This window comes from Phragmites australis, chromosome 1 (genome assembly GCF_958298935.1).
Source record: "Phragmites australis chromosome 1, lpPhrAust1.1, whole genome shotgun sequence".
NCBI lineage: Eukaryota > Viridiplantae > Streptophyta > Magnoliopsida > Poales > Poaceae > Phragmites > Phragmites australis.
The window spans coordinates 50,123,225-50,142,460 of record NC_084921.1 but is presented as its reverse complement, the minus strand read 5'-3'; the positions used below and the strand labels follow the sequence as shown (position 1 = coordinate 50,142,460).

Below are 19,236 nucleotides of genomic sequence, written 5' to 3'. Positions count from 1 at the left end.
CCGTCACTATCACTGCACGTTCCAAATTAACCTAGCTGTGCCGGTTTATGATGAATGGCAAATCAGATTGTGCACCTAGACTTGCCAGGCGGCATGCGCTGTACCTGACGCTGTTCTCTCTCCAAGAACGTTCAACTCCCTAGTCAACGCGGAAGTGACACCGTCCCAGCGACGGCTTCTCTTTTGTGCACGTTAATCTGGTGCAGCGCAACGGAACTCTGTCGAAGTCTTGGCAGCCACGTTTTGATGGAGAAAATTCTTGGTGCTACCAAATTAACCATGAGCATAAATATGGACCGAGGTCGGTCAACGACTGGGCTAGCCTAGGTAAATTCGGCTCGAGCTTGATACAAGATTTGTGTACGGAGCTAAGCTCAAGCTTTGCTCGATGAAGAAAAGCTTTGCTCGACCGAAGTTTGAATAAGCTTGGTGATATTGAGCACATTGGTCAATTGGACATCATATTTGGCAACATCTATAAGCTCCAAGCCTAACCCGAGTTTCTGAACCACTGAAGCTCGAGCTCAGCTTGTTAATTAAAGCTTGATGAACTTTGGTGCAGACTTGAGACGATCGGCTCGTTTGCTACTCGAGCCGTCTTCGAACCAAATTAACCAATTATAAACTACTTTGGAAAGGACAAATTGAACTTCTCTGAAATTTGTATGCAGTTAAGTAACTGTGTTACAAGAGCTTGCACGAAGCATAGGGCTACCAGGTCTCTCTAGTTTATACTAATCAATCTACGGTCCGGGTTGCATCAGCTTGTTCTAGCACAAAAATGGCTAGTGATAAACCGTTACCTACAAGATATCTGGTTCCTCATACCATATCATACTACTCAATGTAGATCATTCAGTATGTACGTACGTTATTTTCAACAACATTTGATTTTGAAAAAAGAACTAAGTCATAATTGGGCGTGCATTTAACACTTGAACGAGCACCCGAGCAGGCATCGCATCTAGTCTCCAGGCCAGTATAAAAGGGCATCCAAGGTGACCACATCGTCCCTGTATGGATCGTCCGGGCCTCTCTCCATCTGCTGCTGTGGTTGCATGGAGTCGCCGGAGCCATCGCCATCATCCGGTGACGTGGCGGCTGCCGTGGATGGCCCTGGATCATCGCCAGAACCGCCTGTAGCATCGGCGAGCGGCCGCCGGTCAAACTGTCTCAGGGTACCGGATTTGGTGTACAGTCGACACAGGCTAAATTCGCTCCTCAGCTGCAACAACGTACACATGTTAAGAAATCAAATTACAGGCTGTAAGTTGCTCTTGCACAAGCATATATACGACCGAAACTTTTCAAGTCCAACGTTTTTCAGTGCAACATCAGCAAAGTTTCGGATGATAACTAGGATCATATAAGATTGCCCAAATATATGGGTCTGCGTCGGCGAGGTTAAATGGCATAAGGCAAGAACCACATAGAATATGAAACCTATAGCTAGCAAGTTACAAGTTGCTTTATGACACTTATCCCCCGCCAAAAAGGACGAGCACCATCGATGCAAGTTGCCCTGGCATCTATGCAACCTATATGGAGGTCGACATGACATTGATGCGCAACCTCTTGGCTTTGGAAGCTACTCCATATTAGCTACGTGCCAATATATGTCTACAACGGCAAAGAAAACAACATTCACTAATTATTTGCGTTTGTGTATAACCTGCGGAGGAAGGCTTGGTGGTGCGGCGGCGTGGGCGCTGGAGTAGGACCCATCAGTTGCACCGGTGGCGGCGGCGGCGTACTGGAGCGCCCTATATTCGTTCATCTTCCACATGGTCTTGGTCCCCAACGGCGCGCGGCCGCGGTAGAACACCATGGTCTTCTTCATCCCGATGGCGCGGCGGTCGGTGGAGTAGACGACCCCGGGCGTGCCCGCCGCCTTCCAGTACCCCGACGGCGTGGTTCGGCTGGGCCGCCCGCCCCGCGCCTCCCTCTCCTGCCGCGGGCAGAAGTAGAACCACGGCTCGCCCTCCCCCGCACCGCCGCACAGCCTCTCGTGAATCTCTGCATGCATCACACACCGCGCGGTTTACTCAAATGCACGCGCTTCGGCGGCACTCGACACGTACTGCGCCGACAAACCCGTACCCTGGCAAATCAATATGCATGGTTAGCTATGACGTTGCACCTGAGAGCTGCCACGGGTCGACGGAATAGACATCGACGACGGGGATGACGCGCTCGATGTCGTCGCGGAGGCTGTCGAGCTTGTTGCGGAGGTAGAAGCATATCAGCTCCTCCTCCGTCGGGTAGAAGCGGTATCCCGGGGGCAGGCCGCCGGCCATGTCGATCCGCGCGCGCACCGAGCTAGCCGGTGCGCGTTGTTCTTCGCTACGTATCTAGCTAGTTATCCACTTGTCCGCTCGACCGGGTAACATACGGCGCGGCCGGCCGGCGGGGAGAGGCTTGCTGCAGCCGGGAGCAAAGCATGCACATGCAGCTCGGAGAGTCGCGCGCTGCGGTGGTTTATACGGTGAACTGGTGAGTTGAGGTGTGGATGCTTGTGCGCATGACGTATATATGGGGAAGCACGAGGTGGCTCATGTTTGACACAGATGACGCTGAGCTGCCGCCTGATGGGGCGAAATTTCTCATGGCGTGGGACAGGCTGGTGCATGATGGAAAACCAGGGTGTGGCGTGGCGGTGCGCTTTAGTGGGGATGACTGGGTCAGCAGGCCGATCGCCATCCTTTTGCCTTTATCCTGGAGAGCAGAGCGCTAATTGGAACAGTGGAACTCGGTTTGCTTTCGGGTTTTTTTTTTCAAGTTCAAGCGCGCGCACTCACACTAACACACCCACAAGTGTGTTTTCTATCACACGTTTAATAATAAACTGCTGTGTGTAAATAATAGACACCAATATTTAAATTTTGATGGGTAAAGTCATACACATTCACATCTTCATCACCAGACGTGGTCCCCGTTTTGATTTCAGGATCGTTTGCTGAATCTCACTGGTGATGACGTAATTAGCAAACAAATGGCAGAATTAACACCTCATGCTGTTTTTACAGTAGAATTGTAGCTAGACATGTTCGTCTAATCACTTTTCACCAAAATTTGTATTTTCCATGATAACAGCAGTGTGTAGGACACATAAATTACAGTCGTCGCAAAAGAAAAGAATGAAAGAAAGAATTCGAAGTAAAAAATATATTATTGTTGTTCGAAAGGATATCGAGAGATCCTTACAATATTACTAGAACTTCTTTGGAACGCAGGAATTTCTAATTCCTCAGGAGAGTTTTAGAGATGGCCTAGGAACAAAATTACAGTACTGATTTAGCGATGACAAGGACTGCTTTCCCATTTACCGATTTGGCTTGCTCCTTCTGGATTTAGTTAACTCGCCGCCTCCCATCAAGAGACGGCTGTTCCCTGCTGCCGCACATCAACGAGCGTGAGTCTTTTTCAGTTTTGATTGAGACACGCCTGTAGGCACCATTGTGGGATTCCTGAATCGGCCCACGAAATGGTCCTTGAATTGCGTCTATTTCTGCCATGACTTATTCTATGCTCTGCGTTGTACGTTTGCCATGTAATCTTTTTTTAAGGAAATAAAGAAAAGAAGAAAATCGAATAAGAGAGGAACTATCTAGTCATGCTAAAGAACATTGATTATGGAAAAATAGGAAGGAAGACAGGAAGTATTTTGATTCTGGTAGGATCTAGCTCATCTCATGCATACAGACTATATAACATCTGACAACCAAGCTTTGACTTGGATAGTTAGTGGAGATGGTTGTACCTTCTTATCATGGATCAAACTCCAGGTTTACTTTTTGTATGTCTTATTATGATGGAATTTTCTTTCAGCGGTAGGCGATATACCTATCGACAACAAGACGTATGTAGTGACTTTGTTAATTTTTAAATTCCGTATCTCCGGTCTTTAGTAGGCCCTATGTAAATGTGTGCGTGCGTCTGTAAGTTATACCGATGTTTCAGAAAAACTATATAGCATATATATCTAGTTGTGGCTAGGTGATCCTGCTTCCACATTCTCTTCTCTTTTCAATGAGTGTACATATGGTTGTCTCCTCTTCTGACGCCTCAACCTATGCTCCTAACTTTCGTGTTATGACCTCTTAGACTGACCTTGCCCATCACTCGCTTGCAACCTGCAGTCGGCGGTGTTTCGGGAAGGAGGGAACCTAACTTGAACATCAGCCTCGTTGTCTTCATTGTTGCTACCGCTCTGTTGGTGATGTGTCCTAAAGATAATTATAGATATGATTGCATCACGTCTATGTTTATGTGCGTACTTTTGAATAATGTGTTATTCTATTGTATAGATAACTATTATTTACATTAATTAGCAAGTATGTGACTTATTCGTGAAGCTCTTTATTTGTATTGTAATGTTATTCTAAATAATCCATGCTCTTATATCATTATATGGGATAATGATGATCTATAGACTAACACATGTATTGATTGATGATCACATTTCACAGATCATAGGTATAGAGATATCAAATCAATAGTGTAGACATATGTTAGAGAATATGGTGTTGGATCGACCCACCTTTATACACTACTGTGATTGTTATATGATGTGCCATCAGTTATAGTCTTAAATGGTATAACTACAAGATCCTTAGACCTAAGATTGTTATTAATTCCTATAACATGTAATGTCATATTTAGGGGTTGCTAAACGCTACTTCGTAATTAGGTAGTCATAAAGATAGTTTCTTGATTTGCTATAAAACATGTCATGGGGCGTCAATGATCAAGATGAAATTTACTCCTCCTAAATAACATGAGAGATATCTCTGGACCTCTCGATGTGGTTGGATTAGAAAGTGTATGACCATAGCAATGTGATTAAAGAGTTAATTATGAGTTTAATCATCCACAACAAGATTGAGTGAATGGTCGAGCTATCACAAGGATGCATGTCACGTGTCTCGCCTTTAGCTTGACTAGTATCGTGAGGCAAAAGGATCGATACATGAGTATATCAAGATCCAATTGATATGATCTTTATATATATTCGGGTGTCAATATGTCATGCTAGGAACCACTATTTACTTTGGTTCGGAAAAATGGTTTCCGGATTGTGGCCATTTATACATGAATCTAACGGGTATTACACTTAATGGATTGGAATAATAGTTTAATTAGATAGTGATCCATAAGGGATTAGAGTCTAAAAAACTGCCAACGTGGAAGCCCATTAGTGAGTTCTATATAAATGGGGCATGGGGATGATGGGGCGCATGGTTCAGTCGCTCCAAACCCTAGCTCCCCTCCACTGGATCTCCCAAAATCCTAGTCGTGCTTGCGGTGCTAGCACACCGGTGCACGACATTTTGCCCTAGGACATGTGGATATCGTATAAGTGCTACTGCAACTGTGGTGCTGATCGACTTGGCGATGACACCACTGCAAAAAGGCATAAGAATGCCAGTTGAAAAACGGTTTCAGTGCCAGTTTTTCAACCAGCACTCTTTACTCGGCACCGATACTCGGCTAGTATCAGTGTCGGTTCTGAAACCGGTATAGAAACTCACTATCACTGTCGGTTCGAGCCACGAACCGACAGTGATAGGTGGATCAGGAGCTAAAAAAGAAACCAAGCTGGCTCGAAATCGAGCCAGCTTGGCTGCCGGTACCGCTGGCATGATCCGCCACCACGTCACACGCCTCCACTATCCTCCTTCCGGCGCTCTTCCGCTGCAGTGATTTCATCCAAGACACCGATTTTCCGCTCAAATCATGGAGTGCTTCAAGAGTGCTCGTTTAGATATTACTGCTACTAGTATAACTATGGCACTACTGTCCATTGATGATTGCCAAAAACAAAGCAAAAATTAACTGCAAAGGAATCCTTGATTTACTGCTATCAGAAGAACACCACTATCTAAGGAAGATTGGGTGGAGCATCTGAATCAGCCCACCGCCACACTCCTCCTCCCCCCCCCCACCCCCCGGTCATAATCCAAGGATGTCCTGCAAGTAGAAACATAACGCCAAACATCAACAAACATTTAAAGAAGCAGACATTTCAAGGAATCGAGAGCTAGCTGCATGTTCTGGAGCAGAGTAGAGGAGAAGAAGAGTTGGCTTGCTTACTTGGGACTTGCTCGGCGGAGAACCTTCTGGAGATTTCCTTGTAGAGCATGCAACTCGTAGAAGAGCGTGGCCATGAGGTACCCCTCCAGGACGCGGCTGGGGGAGCCGTGGGAGCCCCGCTCCACGGCTTCCATGTCTCGCGCCACCTCGAAGATCTCATCGGAGGAGAGAGCGGACGAGAGAGAGATGGGGGTGAGGACGAGAGGATAAGGCCAGAGGAGAGACTGGACGAGAGGATAAGGCCGGAGGAGAGACCGAGCCGAGCGGACACCAGCGCGAGCCAAAAATCTATTGCATAACAATTTCAGGTCCAATTGTAGTATCAGTGCCGATTGTATTACGAACTGGCACTAATACTTAGTTATCAGTATCGGTTTTTATTTGAATGGACGAGTTGATGGTTGGTATTGCTACCAACCAGCAATGATAACCTACCAGTGCCGGTTTTGACTGAAGCGACACTGATGAGACGACACTTATGATTAGTTTTGTAGTAATGTGAGGAGACGAAGTACTGTCAAGGCGATCATCTACATCTAGGTGAGGACGAGATCGCGTAGAAGAGACCAACACATTGCTAAGTTCGGCTACTTCCTTTAAATTAACACGTGAGATGTTAGGCCGATTTAATCTAACTCTTCTTTCATTGCGCTGCACGTCGTGATAATGATACTTGATCCTCTACTCACATAGTTTTCTAGTTAAAGTAGTAATTTTTATTTTATTTTATACTAATGTAGCTTACTCATTCCCAACACGCTAGACTGAAAACAATACTCTTGAAAATGTTATCATGGTCAGACACTTTGCCGGCCGGCCTATAGCAATACTTTGAAGAAGTTAAATTTTGTCCTTCAATGCTCGTAGCTTAGTGTAGTGCGATTTTTTTATATGCATCGAATTGACATTTTCGAAAAGAAAAACAATTCAGGTAAGTGCTTTTATCGAGTCTTCCACAGAAGGAATCGAAGGACATCGCTGTCTACTCCAAAGGACACAATACTGTACTACTAACATTTATCTGTGCCGTAACCCGTAAGTTGGAGCCTTGGAGGGTGTCTGTCAGCTCCCCAAATTGCAGTCGTGTCATCCAGCCAAGGCATCTTCTTTAGGCTTCCTTTTACACCGGCAAAACGACGCGTTGGCAGGTCTTCGATCAAAACTAATTTTACGCGCTTCGTAGGTCATCAAACTCCTGAGTTCACGTCCTACCCGCGTTCCTACACGAACATACCATACAACTGCCTCTCTCTCTCTCTGATTTTCTTGAGGCACTTTTAACAAGTCAAGCACAAATTATTTGATGTAATTCTGGATGTACGAACTAGATTCCGTTATTCTATAATGGAAAAAGGTCTCCCCGTGTCGGAAAAGAAATAAGGCAAGCACATCTTAGAGCCTATTTATTTCAGACTGTTTCTGATTTTTACTTCTGTTAGAAGATTAGAAGCTAGAAGTCCAAACAAACGGGTTTACTGAAAAGTGGTTTCTGTAGAAACTAGAAGCCTGCTTCTAAAAAAATAAACTGAAAGCTAAAAAGTTAGCTGAGAGTAGCTTTGCTGAGAAATAGTGTGCTGAGAAATAAAAAATTATTATAAAATCTAACAGCTAAAATCTAAAAATACTTTAAAAAAAATAAAAGCACAACTTTTCAAAAAAAAACCAGAAACAAAAATCAAATAAACATACTCTTAATACTGCATATCCTAAACTACTACTTAGATCCCACGCACTCTACAACCGCATGGGTTTAGCCCAAGTTCAAACACTTTGAACTAGTCCTAATTGTCATAGGATGACCTCCTCTGGTGGCCTCGGAAGCCTACTTACTCCAACCACCCCTCTACCCAGCAAATTTGGTGCTCGCCATCATATCTTGTTATCAAAATCATGTTCACTTCTAATTACCGTGGACATGTGTGTACACACGTCATTACGCAGAACATGTCAACCGACCGGTTCATAGACCCAGCTGATCCTTAAACAGCGCAACGAAACTGAAGAAGGAAGAATCGGGGTAGGATCGGACGGGCGGGCGGGCGGGCATGCAACCTGGCCGTGTTATTTATCTCTGGTGTCCATGTCGCCTTGACGCACGGCACGACTGCTGTTCTGCTCCCTGCCCGCTCGGCGAGACAGCGTGCTGGGACCGAGTCCTATCCGTTTACTCCGTCCGTAGTGGGGTAGTACTAAATGGCAATCTAGCAGCGGGCGCCAGATCACCTCGACCGCGACGCGCGCCCGCCCGCGCTGGCGCACGAGTTGCCTGCTGCTGATGCCGGACGCCAGATCGCAGACGCAGGCGGCAGGAGACCCGGCCGCGTGCCCGCCGCGCCCGGGTTTGCGTTGCTTGAGGCAAGCCGAGTCGCTGCGGTCAAGAGGGGCGCGCGCGCCGAGGAGGAGTCAGGGCACTCTGCCGCATCCGATCCGCACCGGACGGGTGGCGAACAACACCGGCGCCGTGCGGTGCGCCGAAGCGAGACCAGATCCACGGGTCTTCATATGTGGAGGGATGGACGATTCGCCCAGATTCACGGGATCGAGGCAGGACGGACGACGACAGGAGTGGGCACTCTGGCAGAGCGGAGACGTGGGAGTCTTGAACATTGGGGGGCCTGAACCTCCCCCCCGTCGGAACTGGACCGGATGGTGGATGCGTTCGCAGGCGGGAACGACGCAACCGGGTGCTGCCTGTTCGGCTGAGCTGACTGCGACCGTCCCAGACCCAGGACACGGTCGACACACGGGCCCAAGTCAACAGCAGCGGGCTATCCAGGATCATTGTATGTGATGGCACCATCACGAGGATTTTGCTCCACTGAAAATACCACTCGTTTTCCAGACTTGCGATAGCGATTACATGCGGAGTTTCTTTGAAAACTTTTAAGCAGGGTAGGAAGCAAGTAGCATCTTTGTCCGCGCACGGAGAACGCGGTATCAATACTATATACTAACCGCGGTGGGATTCGCGAGCACCCAGACCCCTGGCTACTGTAGCTGCAGTAGCAGGTGGGTCCCACCATTTATATGTATATATATACGTGTATATGTATATGTATGTATATTATACTTATATGTGTGTATATATATGTATATGTATGTGTACATATATATATTATATAATTTTTATTTTCAGAGATTTCTAAAAAAAGTCAAAAAAATTGATAAATCGGCTGAAACGATCTAAAATTCCAAAAAAAAACAAAACTAAAAAAAACATAATTTTTGTTTATGTTCATATTACTGTCGTAGCTATTGTCCACCAATATATTATGTACCTACATATAAATATATATATACATACAAATATACACAAATATATATTTAAATTTATATATTTATATATATATTACATACATAAGTCCAGAGGAAACTAACGTACCCCTCCAATAGCATATACTAACGGTAGAAAAATCGACACGCTCCTAAGGCACTTGCTACTGTAGCTCAACATAACAATATAATGCAAAGGAAAAAAACTAAAACAAAAAAAAACACAATTTATTTTAAGGTTTGTATTACTGTTGTAGTTACTGTTCATCAATATACTATATACTTATATCTAAATATATATACATACAAATCTATACAAATATATATTTATATTTATATATTTATATATGTATATTACATATATGAGTATAGAGGAAATCAACGTCCACTCTCAGATATGATATATTCAAACGGTGAAAAAGTCAGTACGCTTCTAAACCACCTACTAGTGTAGCTCAACATAATATTTATTTGATATGGATGCAGTAAAGCACGCCTACCTACCTAGTATACGCTATTCGATTGGATCAGCATAGAAAAACAGAGCATGATCAAGGAGAAATTCCTCTCATTTTCATTCCGTGCCTTTTTCTTTGCTTTCACGCTGAGGGGGAGGCCCTCCTAATTACCGCAGTTTTATGCATATTCGTTAAAAACATATGCATATTGGTTAAAAACATATGTAGAAGTTTTTATAAATTCTGAAAAGAAATCTCGGATATAGCTGTGGGCCTGTGGTTGTGTTCTGCGTCCTTGCAAAATTTAAGAACAATTTTAATCTCATTTGTGAGATAAAGATAAAGACAAATTATAAGTGCAATAGTACAAAACGCATCGTTCATAGTTCATACCATTACACCTACAATTTGTGCTTGCTTATCTCGCAAACGGAAATGAATTTATTATTCAAAATTTGCATGGATGTAAAGTCGAGATTTATTTTTTTTGAAAAAGAGTTCTTGAAAACATCTATATATTATATGACTTTTAATGAATCTGCACCATTTTCAATAGTCAGAATACTTTCACCTGATATGTGCCCTAACCACACCGCTGACTTGGCTCTTGATTCTCACATTATACTGTATATTTACCAGTCACCATATACAGACAGAAGTACTACTTGAAGTCCGCAAAAATACAAAATTAGACAATATACGCGACCGTATTTACCGAAATAGAAAATATATCATCGTATTTACAATTTTAGTATTCGTATTTGGCAACTCGTTTACCAAAAATTGACTTTCGGTACACCGTACCCCGAAAATACCATATTCGGCACACGGTGTGCAGAATATGGCACTGTAGCATATTTTTAACACACCGTGTGCCGAATATCCCGGTCATGAACAGTGTCGTTGTGAGGAGCCGTCTAGATAATATTCTAATTAATCACTAGAAAGATCATTATTCATAATCACAACCTCGATGATTAACCAGAATATCATCCCGGTAGTCCCGGCACGTGTTTTGTGCCCAAGATCGGAACACATGCCTTCCAACAGGTACATCACAACATAGCTTAATAAAAAGCGAGTAATAAACATTTATATTACAAGTATTATGCATTCAACTGATTTCAACAATTTACAACAAAAGTGAACTAGGAGGAGACAAACACCCCTCAACTCCCAACCAACAAAAGATCTACGCAGCGGAAGAAAATAAACTATACAACAAAAGGATATGGAGCCACATGCCCTTAGGCTCCATACCAAGAGCACCGAGTTCAGAGTAGAATGTGCTACTCCTGCCCGCCACCCTGATCAGCAGGCACAAAGTAGCCAAACACCGCCCCCTCCTCGTCGACCTGTGAACCTGCATCAACTTAAGGGTAACACCCTGAGTATGAAGGTACTTGCAAGTCTTACACAATATGGGTATATAATATCCCGACTTCAAGGATTATGCATTGAGCTGTTAGCAAGAATAGACCACAAGGTTAAGTAAAACATGTGCAGTAAACAAACTAGACATATGTGTGAGCAATTAACTTAACCAACATATATGAAATTACCCTGCAACTACCAACTGATCATATGAAACTAAAACCATATTAGTATCAATGTATAACAAGTAACATCTCGACCACCTCCCATATATTCGAACCATAAACCACATATCCGAACCACAAACCACATATCCACATATCCGAACCACAAACCACATATCCGAACTATACAACCGAACCAACCACGAGAACCCTACGACCGGGTGCAAATGAAACAATAGCATGCTCATGACCGAGAGTGCGGCAGTTCGAACTGTTTATACACCCTGCAGGGGATACTCCTGGACCCACACGACACGGGGACCATACGGCTTGTGCCACCCGCTAAAGTGCACACAAAGGGGTACCCGTGATAACCTTTTCCAATCAGCCCCAACCATGTGTGACATGCAACGCTCAGCGTGGCGGTACCAAAATTACCCCCGGAGCAAACTAGTACCGCTAACAAGCCCGCCCGCTCACACCGTCGTTGTTCAGGCCCCACAAAACCACAGCTGCGAAGGTATTCGGCTCGCCTTACCATTAGATCGGCATGTGGTGAGTAAGGTAAGTGCTAAAGCCAACTACCCCGACGATCGACCTTAAATAATACAACCGGTCTATGGTGTCCGGTCTTCCTCTACCAGTCTACCCAGGGGAACTCCACATCCGGACAGAACAAAACACTATCCTAACACCACCCACATCTCGTCTCATACTCACCACTCATACAACCAACACCAACAACCCAACACGGTAACCATTTTGAAAGTAATTTAACTTATAGCTCGCGAACGATGGGATGTTTCACCGCTTGACTTCTATCGAGGACCTATGCATTGCTAAGCATCTCGCATCACTTTTAAGTTAGACCTTATCATGAATAAACCCAGGCTACAAGGATATAGATCAACAATAATTCAAGGTAGAAACAATACAATCAACATAGGTTCTACCCATAAAAGCCCGACATTAACTTCCTATACATGCAAACCTATACATAAGCATAACTTATCAATATTTAGACTTTATTCTATTCAACTGACAGGGTTCAATATGATAGATGCTTGCCTTGATGCACTGGTTCACAAAGGTGCGGCGCCTCAGGATCGACCTCGGTCTCCGAGATCAATGGATTGGCGTGCTCTAAGAAACATAACGCGTGCAATGATAAGTATAAATGAAATGCAACAATGTAAGCCACAAGATGCAAATGATGTAATATCATGAAAATATGCTTTACAATGTAGGAAAATATTTTTCCTAGCTATAACAAGTCATAAGAAGACTAGAAAAATTGGTTTCATCCATTTTGGACTTGTAAAGAATTAATGGTGAATTAATGAAGTTTAAGCCTAATTAATTAGCCTCAAAAATTTAATTCGATATTTAATGGCTGGGGATATTTTTAATAGATAGAGTAGTTTATTATGAAACCAACAAAATTGGTTTTATAATTTTTGGAGTTTGTATGAATTAATTATAAATTTTACAAATTATCAGCAGAGACTGATGAACAGTGCACCCGGATACTTCGGTGAATGTCGGAGACTCCGGGAGACACTCTGGCAGCAACCACTCTGTTATTTTTGGCTGGGGCTCACCCAGAGACTCCGGGGAAGGCCGGATACTCCGAAGAAGCTCCAGAACTGAACTGTTTTGAGGAAAAAAAAATGCTCAGAACGAATTGCGATCTTCTCCAAACTAAAATGGAACATGTTTAAGCTAGTTCAAGGGTTCTAGAACTCTTTTAACAACCTAGAAACACCACTCCTAACTCAAATTCATCCAATTCTTCAATTTAGGTTAAACTCATAAAAACTCCTGAATTTCACTCTTTTACGAAATCGACCAATCGAATCACGAATTCCTGCCATGGGGAGCCTAATAAACTTACCCACGACACTTGTGAAGGTTAGTGGCCGCCGGGTGATGAAGAAAACAGTGGAAAATCGAAGAATTCCGGCGTTCTTCACTTTTCAACCCTAACACCAAAAGACATCCAAATCGGCTCAAATCCTTCGGGAATGAGCAAACAAATTGGAGGAATGAAATGCTTGTGAGCTTGTGATCGTAATAGTACCACATGCATACCTTGATTCGGCTTCTAGAGCGCGGATTTGAGGGAGAAAGGGAGAGGAGCTTGAGATAGTGAGTGAGAGAGGAGAGCTCTTTTGGCTTGCAGGGGAGAGGCACGGGAGTGAGGTGGGGCTACTGTGGGGTTGGCAGCCGAGTGAGGGAGAGAGAGTGAGGTGTGGGGCCGGCCAGCTGGTGGGTTCCACATGCTAGAGAAAAAGGTCTGTTTCAACTACGAATTCAATTCTTTTCTCTCCTGAATTTCTTTCTCTCATCCAATTGATTTTAAACAAAGTGCTCTAGTACGTCAAAATAATTTACCTCAAAAATAATTATGACGCTAATGATATATAATTAAACTTAATCACGCGATTATAGAATTTGGGACGTGACAGTCATGCATGAACAGTAACAACAGTGCGTTTGAATTTCGCTTTCTCTCTTCTTCAAAATGGTGGTCTTCTGTTACTCCAAAAATTTTAATTTTTACGTGTTCCATAATCCATGTGCAACCCATTTTAATTGGATTCACCAAAAAATCCTTTTTATATTTAAAACTAAAATTCTCCAAAAAAAAAAAGACTACTTTTTATAACTTGTAACAATTGTTAGTGTCTCAAATAAATTCTCAAAAATCTAGAAAAATTCACTAATATTCTTCTTATGTGATGGACTAATTTATAAACTTATTTCTAGTCCTAGTTTATATGATGAAAAAATGAGTTCCCTTGTAATGCTTCATTTATATGCATTTTTATCATTTCATGTGATATTCTCTTTTTAATACAATTTGAATAAAAATAAATTTAAACATGCACAAAACTACAATCAAGGGGTAAGTTTACCAAAAAATCATCGTAACCAACTCAGCATCTTTCTGACGTACTCCGCGACAGACATATTTTTTTTTGTGTTTGGATAGGTTTAGAGATAAACTCGGTTTTGTATTCATACATTATTTCATATGATCAAAATCATCTGTATGAGGTGTAATCCGTTTGTAACTCTAGTTATGGTTGGGCAGCCTATATATATACATCCACGCAGCCTCGAGAGAGGTGACAATACTTTCCAATATGGCATTAGAGCATCTCCTCTAAATTTCATCGATTCCATTTTCAATTCCGTGGGTTTTCACCCGCTGACTATTTTTTCTCGGTCGCTCGCATCCTCCTGATGCGGGGCGACTTGGTTTAGACTACTCTAGATAGTTGAATTTTGTTCAAATTCAAATTGAATTAAAACAAGAATATGACATAAAATGATAAAAATACATATAAATGGAGCATTACAAAGGAACTCATTTTTTCATCATATAACCTAGGGTTAGGAATAATTTTAGAAATTAATCCATCACATAAGAAGAATGTTAGTGAATTTTTCTAGATTTTTGAGAATTTATTTGAGGCACTAACCATTGTTATAAGTTATAAATGTAGTTTTTTTTTTGGAAAATTTTAGTTTTAAATATACAAAGGATTTTTCGGTGAATCCAATTAAAATAGTTTGCACATGGATTATGGAACACGTAAAAAAAATTAAAATTTCTGGAGTAACAGAAGACCACCGTTTTGAAGAAGAGAGAAAATGAAATTCAAACGCACTGCTGTTACTGTTTATGCGCGACACTGTTCATGACCGGGCCAATACTGTAGCCCATTTTCGACACAGGTGCGCAGAATACGGTGCTACAGTGGCATATTATGCACACCGTATACCGAATATGGTATTTTCGGTGTACGGTGTACCGAAAGTCAATTTTCGGTAAACGATGTGCCGAATATGAATGTTAAAATTGTAAATACGATGATATGTTGTCTATTTCAAAAAATACGGTCGTATATATTATCTAATTTTGTATTTTTGCCCTTAAAGTCCAGAGTCCTCATGGAGCAATGAAATCATGGAGGTTTCTTCTTTTCTTATGTTTCTGGAGCTAGAGGACACATTGTTGGAACTAAGTACACACAAAAGTATAAAAGCTTGATCAACAATCAATACACCAACAGTGCATTTCGTTCAATTTCATTGCAACGAAGAAGCAGCAGCAACCAGCAATATCATAGTTAGAAGCAACAACAGGTATACCATCTCATCAATTGCACAGTAGCAGCAGCAGGATCAACATACAAAATATTGTGATTCCGTGTAAACTAAAATACCATAACACTAGTAAATATTGTGTCAAAACTCATAATGCCAAGAAATTCTGGAGAGTTTTATGAGAAAACAGTATAACACAATGCTCAACAAACTCTTACAAGCCATGCGTAAATAAAAATCAGCTGACTGTTTTGAACATTTTAGTCCTTGTCTCCTCGATGCCCCCAACAAGTCAGTACACAATACAGAGTGGCAGAGTGCAGACATCAATGTCAATTCATGGGTTTCACTACGTCAATGACAAAGAACTGGCCATTTATGCGTCAAGCCCCTGACTCTGAAACCAGGCAAAGATAGCAGTCTGCGTTTTTGACTACTGAACTGTCTTGCTCACTGCACTATTCAGAGTAGATTCTTCAGCTAAGCTGACTGCAGCTGTCATGGTCTCTAGTTGTGTACAGGCTACACTCTACACTGACGCACAACCATAACCAAGAGAATCCAAACATGAGGAACTCGAACGAGGCACAGTGAAACCAAAAACTTCCTCCCATCTTTGTCTTGCCCTTGGTGATTCTATCCCAACCTCGCTGTGTTTCCACTGTGACCAGCCTTGAAACCTTACAGATGATTCAGTGCTGGCAGTCTTCTATGCAAGGTAAAGGATCCTAGGGGCGTCCGAACAGCTCTTCGAGCTCTACCATGGCTGCACTGCGATCTGCGCACAGCACATTGCAGGTGCCGCAAAGAGCGTTTTGAAGGTGTAAAAACAAGAGCAATAATTGGATCGCTAACCATCTCAGTGCTCTTCTGTATCTATTTATCTGAAATTCACGTAGCATATAATGTGGCTTGCAGAAACATTAAACACGGAAATGGACTTGTGTGTCTGCCCACCATCAGATACACAGTGGCGATACAGCTACAATAGGATTAAGGTTACGAGCTCTTTTACTAAAACATGGAAGCATGATACAGCATACTTCAAATTGCTTCTGTCTGTTTTCTATTTGATAGAATGGGAATTCATGAATTGCAGGGTTCGTTATTTCTTGCCCCAAGATTCAACCCCAGTGCCTTGCACAATATAGTAATTATGGGGGTTATCTCAAGAAACACACTGACAGCAGCCTGGCTGCCAATACTAGCTTTCTTTGATCCTCAACACCCATGGAATTCACGTCACAAATTCAACCCATGGTGCAAAAAAAAAAAAAAGACGCAACTTTCATTACCATTTCAGTGCTTAGCCAAGCAGCACCAGATTCTAGAGAGTTTAATTAATAAGAAAACAGTATAACACAATGTTTAACAAACTCTTACAAGCCACGCGTAAATAAAAATCCGTTGACTGCTTTGAATATTTTAGTCCTTGTCTCCTCAATGGCCACAACAAGTCAGTATACAATACAGAGTGCAGACATCCATGTCAATTAGCAGTCATGGATTTTACTATGTCATTGACAAAGAACTGGCCATTTTATGCAGACAAAGACAGTAGCCTGCGTTTTTTTACTACCGACTCTCTTGTTCACTGCATTATTCAGAGTTGATTCTTCAGCTAAGCTGGCTGCAGCTGTCATGGTCTCTAATTGTGTACAGGCTACACTCTACACTAACGCATAACCATAACCAAGAGAATTCAAACATGAGGAACTTGAACGAGGCACAGTGAAACCAAAAACTTCCTCCCATCTTTGTCCTGCCCTTGGTGATTCTATCCTAATCTCGCTGTGCTTGCACTGTAACCAGCCTTGAAACCATAGAGATGCTTCAGTGCTGGCAGTCTTCTATGCAACGTGCAGGGTCCTAGGGGCGTCTGAACAGCTCCTCCAGCTCTGGACTTTTGTGTCTGCCCACCATCAGGCATCCAGTGGCGATACAGCTACAATAAGATTAAGGTTACGAGTACTTTTACTAAAACATGGAAGCATGATACTGCATGCTTCAAATTGCTTGTCTGTTTTCTATTTGATAGAATGGGAATTCATGAATTGCAGGTTTCGTTATTTCTTGCCCCAAGATTCAATCCCAGTGTCTTGCACAATACAGTAATTATGGGGTTTGTCTCAAGAAACATGCTGACAGCAGCCTGGCTGCCAATACCAGCCTGCCTTGGTCCCCAACCAACATATCCGATGGAATTCATGCCACAAATTCAACCCATGGTGGAAAAAAGACGCAACTTTCATTACCATTTCAGTGCTTACTGCTTAACCAAGCAGCACCAACTTTATCCTTTTTTCTCCTTTCATTGTTTTGCTAAATTGAAACCCCACAAGGCCATGACAGCAGCACCCGGCACAGTACAGAATGTTCACATCTGTCGTTAGTGTAACGGGCCAGGCTATAACATCCTGGACATTTGGCAAGACAGGTTTCTCAAAAATAAAGCAATCAAGCAGGGTAGGTTGAAATCTTTGGCGGTCTTGTTTTTAATTTTGACCTAGTGGGAAAATTATTACATGATTTGGATAGAAAAGAGTTTAGACACAAAGATAAGGAAAAGTGGAAAGTAGGAAGCAAGTCCTCACACATACAATGCTACCTTTTCTATGAACATATACTGTAAATTCATTCCTCTGACATAGCTGGGAAGTGGTAACAAGCATTACTATTTTTACTTTTTGTAGTCCAATCTAGTGAGAAATCATGAAGTTCGATTAAGGTATAATCTCTTTTTCTTCGACCACTTCAACACCTAGCCGTTGCTTTCTTTCAAAATATTCAGAATCTCAGAAATAGACCTGACATGTGTAAAAGGAGGTATCAACTGTATTCTCGGCCATTTGTGGTTGATTTGATCCAGTAACTACTTTATCCTTCTTAAACTGGACAACAAAACTTGACACTTATTCAATCATAACACAAACTACCCCACACATTCTTCCACTTAGCTTGTTCTGTTTTCATAATTTAGTGGGAAAACTTGTATTATCAATGACCTGAAGTAGCGCTAAGGTGAAGTATTGTAGCCAACTAGATAAGCACACCAGCCGAGAACAAACTTCTTGACTTTTGAGTCTATCGTTCAACAGAAATATGTAGTAGGTCCTAAATTATGAATTGATGAATGCCTTCCTTTCGGTCCATTTGTGTTCATTGGATTGGAATCTTGAAGGCATCAAAGAAACTAAAGCTTCCAAACATAACTTTCATATATGTGTAAAATAAAATAATTGAGCCTGAATAACCCAATTGACTGAAGTAAAATTATGAAACATGATACAATCCAGATAAATCCACTGTTATAATACACATGAACAAGCTATTCCTCTATAATTGATCTCCACATCCTAAGGTAACAGCTTCGCTAGAATTCAAAGAGGAATCAGGATGTAGAGGGGTTACATGAACTAATGACCACTATAAGAAAAGACATTCAAAGCTGAAGAAAAAAAACATCCATTATTGATAATTTGTACCAATGTCCTCCACACCCCTATCATACCAGTGTACACAAACTGACACCTCTTGCAAACAAAATTTGGGCTTAACTAAAAAACTCAAGCTCCACAATCGCAATTCAAAGTACTACAGAACTTACACCACGAAATTTCTAGATTAAAATCGATCCAATAAACAAAAGACCAAGCCACCCTGGAATCCACAATTACTGGATAAAAGAAAAGAGAACCTACATATCTATTGCAGTAAATTAATACAGAAGCACAAGCACCCATGAAGCACGGTTCATC

The 19,236-nt window shown here is 42.2% G+C and overlaps 1 protein-coding gene across 1 annotated transcript; it reads right to left on the bottom strand.

Annotated features, from left to right (window-relative positions):
* Nucleotides 1–650: 650 nt before the first annotated feature.
* LOC133925058 (NAC domain-containing protein 90-like) lies at nucleotides 651–2,515 on the bottom strand. The gene is made up of 3 exons (XM_062370882.1): nucleotides 2,141–2,515; nucleotides 1,673–2,016; nucleotides 651–1,225 (listed from the first exon to the last, which is right to left on the bottom strand). Exons 1-3 carry the CDS (start codon nucleotides 2,295–2,297, stop codon nucleotides 965–967), a joined length of 762 nt encoding a protein of 253 aa, XP_062226866.1. The 5' UTR covers nucleotides 2,298–2,515; the 3' UTR covers nucleotides 651–964.
* Between the last annotated feature and the right edge of the window lie 16,721 nt (nucleotides 2,516–19,236).

Bases quoted from the DNA above. Each gene is read 5' to 3' on its own strand.
- LOC133925058 (XM_062370882.1), bottom strand. From the start codon at position 2,297: ATGGCCGGCGGCCTGCCCCCGGGATACCGCTTCTACCCGACGGAGGAG. The intron at 2,017-2,140 runs GTGCAACGTCAT...TGATGCATGCAG, and splicing joins CGACCCGTGGCAGCTCTCAG to AGATTCACGAGAGGCTGTGC. The intron at 1,226-1,672 runs GTTATACACAAA...ACGTTGTTGCAG, and splicing joins CACCAAGCCTTCCTCCGCAG to CTGAGGAGCGAATTTAGCCT.